Genomic DNA, 8879 nt, shown 5'->3' with positions numbered 1-8879 from the left:
ACCGCCACTCTCTCTCTCTCTTGGCCGTCAGCGGACTCCCCTTTTTTCTCTGCACACGTCGTTCATCTGAAATGTGTGTGCGCGAAAGGGAGAGGAGGACTACGCGTGTGTGTGCGCGCGTGTGAGGGTGCATGTCCGGAGCAAGTAAAGGCAAAAGGGGGGGATTTATTCGGCACTATCGAAAATATTTCAACACGTCGCCCTCGGTGCGGGGACTCGAGCCAATGACAAGGGACGCGTTTTAAACAGGAATGCCGATGTTCGGACGCGCAACGGAGAAGACGGGACGCGCTGCAGTCAATTAAGCGGCTCGTCCGAGGTGGTTTAAATCGTCTCCAAGCCGAGCCCGACGCAGAGAGAGGCGCCCGATGCGCTTCAGCCAACCCCCCGCCCCCCCCTCCCAGAAGAAACTCGAAACACTTTGCGTGAACAATGGACATTTTCACATTTCTCCTCGCAAAGATTTGATCGAAAAATCAGCAAACAGCTGTCGAAATTTCCCCCCAGAAGCTCCGGGGAGGGGGGATGGGGGGGTAATCGGATGTTTATTTCTACAGAACTGAAGGAGGAATTTCCGAAGCTTGTCAACTTTCACTGTCGTTTTTTTTTTTTAATCTCCCAGTTTCTTCTTCGTGCGCAAGGCTTCACTGTTTGTCTACATTTTTTGCCTGCACTTGAATGAACTTCCTGATGAGAGATCCAGTCCTACAGGGATCGAGTATGGCATATCATCCGTTTATACCTCACCGGGGTCCGGAATTTGCCATGAGCGCAATGCTCGGTCACCAGCCCCCCTTCTTCCCGGCTCTTGCGCTCCCTCACAGCGGCTCCCTGTCCCTGCCGGGAGTCCTGGGGAAGCCGATCATGGACCAGCTAATGGGCTCCGCGGAGACCGGCCTCCACTTCTCTTCTCTCGGGCACCAGGCTGCGGCCGCGCACCTCAGGCCGCTGAAGACGCTGGAGCCCGAGGAGGAGGTGGAAGACGACCCCAAAGTTCACCTGGAAGCTAAGGAGCTTTGGGAACTATTCCACAAGCGGGGCACCGAGATGGTGATCACGAAATCCGGAAGGTAAAATAGCGTGTGTGTGGGCGTGTGTGTGTGTGCATAAGTGTGTATGCGCGTGCGTGCGTCTCAAAAAATATAATGCCTATATTATCTAACAGGTATCATCTTTTTACGCGTATTACTAACTCGTGTGTGGCCGAATTTGTTAATATACATATTCGTACTAATATTTTCCCGCATCCCACTCAAAGTTGTGTCTCCATGGAACTCTGTGTTCATGTGTTGTCTCAATAACTTCGTGTTACACCCATGTGTAAACTGCTATATTAATGCGTATTAATTTAACATATTGCAGCTATATAGTGTTGAAACCGAGCTTCTTAGTCGATGCTTAGTTTTGGTCCCAATATCTAAAAAATATATATAATAATAATAACTTGGTTTAGTCTGAGACAAAAACTATTGCAGCTCTTAACGCGTTCACAAAGGACATAGGAATTCTGTGAAATGTAAAAATCTTAAAAGTGCCTGTTAGTGTGAAATACGCACATCTTTTCTGTAAAATTTTAAAAAGTACTATATTAAATAATAAAAATATGGGCGGCTTGTCGCTATATTATTAATAACAATAACAATATTATTATTATTATATATTTTCCTGACCCAACGTGAGGCCAGACGCGCGGATCTATTTGACATGCGCGCCCCTCATTGCCAGTTTTCATGCCTCTGATGTCAACTTCGAGTGCGCGCGGAGCTCTGACGGTGACAGGAGTCAATACAAAGATGGCTGCTTGTGTCTGGCGTGTTTAGGCCTTTCAAAGGCGTTAAAAAATCATGACAACATGCAAACCGTGTTAGCACTTAGTTCGTGGCACGATTTCGGGGCTCTCGCTGCCCAGAGGAAGAATATTTAATTCAGTTTGATCATCATATTCACGAGACACAATGTACTTTTTCGGCTGACTTGCCTTGAACGCATGACTTCAGGCCGCGCTGAACACACTTTTAGTTTTTTGTTTTTTTTTAAAAGAAAGTTACACATCATTTTAAAAGAAGCTTTTCCACTAATGTCCCACTTTCCTTTTTGCACACAGGCGGATGTTCCCCCCGTTCAAAGTGAGGTGCACCGGTCTGGACAAGAAGGCCAAATATATTCTCTTGATGGATATTGTTGCAGCCGACGACTGCAGGTACAAATTTCACAACTCCCGCTGGATGGTGGCAGGAAAGGCCGACCCCGAAATGCCCAAGAGGATGTACATTCACCCGGACAGTCCGGCCACCGGTGAACAGTGGATGTCAAAAGTCGTCAATTTTCACAAGCTCAAGCTGACAAATAACATCTCCGACAAGCACGGATTTGTAAGTTCCACTAATGTATGTACATTTTCCTATTTACCAACATACCCTTTTAGTTTGACTCGTTTGCATGTTGATGTTTAGTTTGTATATTTATTACGTTCAAGCACAAGGAGTGCATCTAGATTTAATAATAATAATAATAATAATAATCTCATTCATTTCATCCATTATTGAAATTCAAAGTAAGACAATTGAATATTTTTACACGTGCGTATAGACGACTGTTTTGACTGATTAAGTATTTAATTTTTTATTTATTACGTGTTCCTTATTATTTTTATTATTGATTCACCGTGTGACTTCTTTTACATTTTAAGAATGTGTGTATGTTTATTAAGTCTCTGATCGTGTAAGATAATTTTTTGTGTCATTGTTTGTTGTTGTTTTTTTTTTTGCTGCAGACCATACTTAACTCGATGCACAAATATCAGCCTCGATTTCACATTGTGAGGGCCAACGATATTCTCAAGCTCCCGTACAGTACCTTCAGGACTTATGTTTTTCCTGAAACGGATTTCATTGCCGTGACTGCATATCAGAATGACAAGGTAAGCACAATTAGGCCTATCATACACGATCAGCGTTGTATGCATCCTTCATATTTTTTTGCGGTGCAGCCTTGCGTATCCTTTGCCCTACCAGACGCGCTTTTCATGCTCAGCACCATTTTGTTGTCATGAAATATGAAAGACGTCATATCTGTTGGAGCTCAGAGCGTGGAGTGTGTGTGTGTGTGTGGGGGGGGGGGGGGGGGGGTAGACTAAGTGCATCAGTCGCCAGCTTGCAGTGGGAAAGGCCGTAATTCTGAGGAATGTTAGGTTGTCTTCCTTATTTTTAATCACGTGGAAGGGATTTAGTTCCTAGTCTGCCCCTCTCACTCGTGCTGTGCGTAAATGGGGGAAAAGTGGGGTTATGCGTGTGTGTGTGTGGATGTGTGTGCGTGTAGGTGAAACAAAAAACAAAAAAGCCTTTGGGGTTGAAGAAATGAGAAAGTATAGAAGAGGGGCAGAACTGTTCGGTCAGCAGGACCTTCTGTCTGCCTGTCTGCGCTGCATGTTAACATTTATTCTCTGAAAGTTAGTATAATAATGGAAAGCATCTTCTCAGCTCTTTGATGTCTTTGGGAAACAATCCCCCCCCCCCCCCCCCCCCCCCTATGTTCAGACACACCGGTAGATTGAGAAGTGATGTGGAAGTGGAGGTTTGCTGAACTTTACACAAAAGACAAAACACAGTATATTTTGGAGAACGTGCCAGCGTCGGGTCTCCTGCATGCGCTCTTCGTGCGTGCTCGTGATTATTACTGGTGAACTTGCAGAAATTAGCCCCCCCAGCTTTGCTGCTTTGCCGAGAAGATGCATCGAAACGGAATTTAAGTCGCAACTATTGACGGCTTGTTTTATTTATTTCAGATCACCCAGCTGAAAATCGATCACAATCCGTTTGCCAAAGGATTCCGTGACACGGGCAATGGTCGAAGGGAAAAAAGGTACTTTTGCAGAACACATTTCAGTTGCTAAATAGTATTTTTGTAATTATGAATTTATCCCAAAATCGTGGAATTCTTGAAATGAATTGCTTTGAAAATGTAAAATCTGAAATGATCGGATTTGTAAGATTTGTCCTGCATGCGTCGCCTCTGTGTGACACAACCCCAAACGCCACGTGCTGCTGATAGACTACTGTTTCTGCCCCTAGAGTTGTGACCACTGCCTCTAATAACCCGGGTACCTGTGTGAACAGGAAACAGCTGGCCCTGCAATCCATGCGTTCATACGAGGAGCAGCAGAAAAAGGAGAACGGGGCTTCAGACGACTCCTCTGGCGAGCAGGCCTCCTTTAAGTGTTTCGGCCAGGGCTCGTCTCCTGCTGCCGTGTCGACCGTGGGCCCCCCACACCTGAAAGGTATAGGCTGACAGACCCCGCAGCGGAGTCACAGCTCTGATCCCGCAAGTCAAAGCCGTAAAATAATATATATATTTTAACAACCTGTGCGACCTAAACTTTATGGATGTGGAGTGGTTAGAGTTAATGAGCCCGAAACTGAGCACAATGGGGGGGGGGGGGGGGTTAAATCAGTATTCTATATTAATGTGATTAATAATAAGACATCATAAAAACATGTTCACTAATTGATGAGACAGTTATGAGTCAAGAGAGAAATAAGAATGACGTCATTAATTACAACAAAATACAGTTAATATTACATGAAATGATGGACGAACAATCGAACAGTCGATTACGTCATCACTGATTATATGATTTCACCTGCGGGACAAGTGCCATGCAGGTATAGACTTCCGGCACAGTTGCCGCCACAATGTCTGCTGATCGTTATTTCCACGATTCATCAGTGCGTAAACTGACATTTCCACTCCTCCTCCTCTTCCTCCTCCTCATCCTCCTCCTCCTTGCAGATTATTGCGACAGCGACGAGGACAGCGACGACGACAGCAAAGATGGCCACATCAAAGATGGGCCGGACTCCAGCAAGATCTCCACCACGACCGAGGACGGGAAGGACCACGAGGCGAGCCCAGCTAAGGGCCTCTCGTTCAGCAGCGGCAGCGAGCCCATGGGCAGGACCCGCGACGGCTGCCCCAGGCCGGAGAGGAACCAGCAACCGGACTCGCGACAGAGTCCCGTCACCGCCATCTCCAGCACCACCCGCTCCGGAGAGGACCTCAAGAGTCCGAGCGTGGAGCAGCCCAAGCTGGACGAGTGCAGGCCGATGAGCAAGGACAGCTTCGCGCCATTGACTGTCCAGACTGACGGCGCGCACATGGGCCACGCGCACTTGCATAATTTCGGTTTCCCGACAGGCCTGACGGGGCAACAGTTTTTCAATCACCTCGGCAGCGCGCACCCGTTTCTCCTGCACCCCAGTCAGTTCAACGTCGGGGGCGCGTTCTCGAACATGGCCGCGGGCATGGGGCCGCTGTTGGCTGCCGTGTCCACGGGAGGCGTGGGCGCCATGGACGCAGGGAACATGGCATCGCCAGTGCAAAGCTTGACCGGCGCGCCCGGCTTGCCGTTCCACCTGCAGCAACACGTCTTGGCGTCACAGGTAAATCGGCTTGTTGTCTTGCGTCTGCGTCCTCCTCGGGTGACGCGTGTGTTGCGCGTTCAGGAGCGTTACGCACGAGATTGGAGGCCTCGGGGGGCCATAGACCACGTTTAATTTGAAGAGATAGGAGATATGGCTGTTAATACTGTCGCCATCATGGTGCGTCACAAGAGAGTTGTTGGGAATGGATTTGCTGTTTTACAGACACAATGCGGCTTGTATTTTTATCTTTTATTTTTTTTATGGGCGGTAACTTTGTCTTTATCCACCGCGATCATTCTTGTTTGATTTCATTCGTCAATGGAGACATTCAAAGCATATTCCAACCAGTTTCTCTGATCCAAAAAGTCAAGTGTCGGGATTACCCTGCAACACCCTGAATCGGGCCACTTTAATCCCTGACTTTTACGCGCTTGCTCCACAGCGTTCGCCAAAAACGACAAAGAACACCCATATTAAAAAAATAGCGCGCATTCTTCTTTATTGTCTGCCTTTTGATTGACGCTGTGCGTGCGCGCAGCCTTGTGCCTCACACTCTACCCGTTTCTCCACAGGGCCTTGCCATGTCTCCCTTCGGCAGTTTGTTCCCATACCCGTACACGTACATGGCAGCGGCCGCGGCAGCCTCCTCCGCCGCTGCTTCCTCCTCGGTGCACCGGCACCCCTTCCTGAACGCGGTGCGCCCTCGACTCAGGTACAGCCCCTACTCCCTCCCCATGACGGCGCCGGACAGCACCCTGCTCACCATGTCCTCCCTGGCCGGCAGCGGGAGCGAGCTCAAAGGGGACGGAAGCCCCGTGTCTGGCGCACACATGGACACCACGTCGGAGGTGACCAGCCACTCCTCCGGCTCGGTTTCCATGTCCCCAAAAACGTGCACGGAGAAAGACGCTGCCAACGAGCTGCAGAGCATCCAGCGCCTCGTCAGTGGACTGGACTCGAGTCAGGACAGGACAGGGAGCGGGTCCCCCTAGGAGTTCCTCTTGTTGTTGTTTTGCTTTGTTTTTCTCTTTGTTTGATTTTTCTTTTTTATAAACGCAACACTTGCTACTTGTGTCGTTGTTGTCTTGAGACAAATGAAAAAGACAGAAGGACACCTCCGTGGTTTGGTGCAGGTCTCTTTCTCTTTCTTTCATTTTTTTTTTTTTTTAAAGAGAAAAATCATGAACTTTTGGACGTTTAAAGTTTCTGAAATGCACTTTGGTTAATACACATCTGATATGTCTATTTTTTTTTTCCTGTTCCGTTAAATTAAACAACACTTTTATCCTGTAATTTGAATACCGTACAAGTATTGAAACTGAACAGTTTGCATTGGGTGTGACTTACAGAATTAGAAGTTGCTGCTGTGTCCTCGCTCCTAACTTTATTAATACGCGAAGATAAATGGATTTTAATATGCACTCTGAATTGATTGGATTTATTCGAATTCACTCCCGTTTATCACATGATAAAAAAAAAACCCTGCTGTATTCTGTTGGAGGTACACCATTAATTGATTGATTGGCCAAGTGTTGCATGTCTTAAAACTCCCCCTTCCCCCCAGCAAATGTCGATTTAAAACTTCAACAAAATGAAACAATTTTAAAAATATATATATTATTATTATTCCCTTCGGTTAGGTTTTTTTTTTTTTTTTTTTTTTTACTTTTTACTTGATTTTCATGCCTGTTTGACATCAGAATAGATCTATTATTAACATGAGTGGGCTCCGGAACACGAATATGGAAACAAGCATGCAGAATTCCAGTCCAAATGTCCAACATGCAAAGGGAAGCAGAAATTGAAATATTACCAAAAAAGAAAGGTATTGTTCAATGTGTATATAAAATTATAAAAAAAATATTTATGTAATTATTTCATATTGTTATTGCGTGTAAATACAACGGAGTAGTTTGTTTCTAGGGATCTGTTCTTAATTTATTGTCGATATACCTTTGTAAAGATTTGTTTGTGGGTTATTATCCTTTCATTTACCATTTGCATTTATACCCCCTTTTAAAAATGTGGACTTAATTTGTTCCCGGAGATCTACAGAGCTAGATATTCACACTCATGTGCCATTGTAATTTCATTTGTGGTCCCGTGTGTGAAGTGCTACTGTTTAAAAACGATTTTTTTTAAAAAAAAGAAAAGCGACAACGCACTGCACCAATGGCTTGAACAAAATTAAAAAAAAATTGAAAAAAAAATTGAAAAGCGAAAAAGAAGAATCGTTTAAGTGTGACAAAAGTAGACTATTTTTCTTTTATTCTAATACTTTGCAAACCTGGTGGTAAAAAGTGCGCATAATCGAAAATATGAAGGTTTCGTTCGTGTTTCTTAAGTTGTCAATGGGTTATGTTTTATTGGAGTTATGTCTAGTTTACAACATCGACATCGTGTTCTTGAAAGTTTCAATAAAATATTGAAATTAAAGTTTCTTTTTTTTGGTGTATGTGTGTGTGTGTGTGTGTCTTCTGCTTATAATTAAGAACAAGTTGTTATTGTCCCAAATTATAATGACCTGATTTCGATAGAAATGTTCAGAACGGTTTTTTTTATATATATTCGGATGTCTTCGCCTTCTTATTCCACGTCAGTAAAAATATCCATCTCGATTTCGTTCAGAGTCCAATTTGATAACTCAGAGCGAATAAAGACACCCCCCCCCCCCCCCCCCACACACACACACACACACACTCCTCCACTTCAGTCATCATGCCTTGGATTCCTCCCTGCATGGCCAGGCGGGTGCTAAAATTCAGTTTTACTTTATTGGCCGCAAATGCAAATTGATGTGTCTTTTTTTTTTTAAGTAATGGATGGGATTAAATGATGGAGAAAATCCTGATATTTATTTGGTGTTTATCTCTAATAAAATAAAGAACAAAAAACGTCATATTTATTCAGAGGTGAAACTGTGGGAATGTTTTATCACACTGACCCAAAGATTTTAAAGAGCTTTCGGGTTAAACAGAGCAGAACGACACCGTGAAGTAACATTCGATCACCCTGACGGACCTGCTGAAGAAGTGAACTTTAAGACTAGAACGACACCTGAGAGTCGTCCTGTGATTACCTCTCTATTGTACCTCTTTGTCACGAGTTTATCAGGCTCCGTGTCTTTATTTGTATACTGTGAGGTTAATGTGTACCGAGGCTGGCGCTGGAGAAGGAGCGTAAACACGACATAAACTGTCTCAATCGCTCTGTCGTATTGCTCACCTGGCGCCTTCGATGAGCATTATCTTCCTGTTTATTGCACAGAAGGCGACAATGCGTCTATAATCAAGCCAAGATAGGACGGTCCCAAGCGGCTATATGACGGCAGCACGCACGCACGCACACACGCACACACGCACACACGCACACACGCACACACGCACACAAACACGCACAAAGACAGAGCGATGAGGGTCCGTCCCAACTGTTCATAATGTGTGGCACTTAATAGAATAT

The 8879-nt window shown here is 45.1% G+C and overlaps 1 protein-coding gene across 1 annotated transcript; it reads left to right on the top strand.

The window, feature by feature from the left end:
• Nucleotides 1–678: 678 nt before the first annotated feature.
• Nucleotides 679–7826, top strand: tbx3a (T-box transcription factor 3a). Its single transcript, XM_068752769.1, has 7 exons — nt 679–1070; nt 2105–2372; nt 2774–2920; nt 3785–3861; nt 4116–4276; nt 4789–5438; nt 5993–7826. The coding sequence occupies exons 1-7, from the start codon at nt 679–681 to the stop codon at nt 6410–6412; spliced, it is 2115 nt and encodes a 704-aa protein (XP_068608870.1). The 3' UTR covers nt 6413–7826.
• Nucleotides 7827–8879: the final 1053 nt, after the last annotated feature.

This window comes from Brachionichthys hirsutus, chromosome 19 (assembly GCF_040956055.1).
Source record: "Brachionichthys hirsutus isolate HB-005 chromosome 19, CSIRO-AGI_Bhir_v1, whole genome shotgun sequence".
NCBI classification, from domain to species: Eukaryota; Metazoa; Chordata; class Actinopteri; order Lophiiformes; family Brachionichthyidae; genus Brachionichthys; species Brachionichthys hirsutus.
This window is presented reverse-complemented; position numbering and strand designations above follow the sequence as displayed.

What these genes read in the sequence shown, in the direction of transcription:
- tbx3a (XM_068752769.1), top strand. Translation starts at nt 679, where the DNA reads ATGAACTTCCTGATGAGAGATCCAGTCCTACAGGGATCGAGTATGGCA. An exon ending in CTGCATATCAGAATGACAAG is followed by an intron (nt 2,921 to 3,784) that starts GTAAGCACAATT and finishes TATTTATTTCAG; the next exon opens with ATCACCCAGCTGAAAATCGA. An exon ending in AATGGTCGAAGGGAAAAAAG is followed by an intron (nt 3,862 to 4,115) that starts GTACTTTTGCAG and finishes CTGTGTGAACAG; the next exon opens with GAAACAGCTGGCCCTGCAAT.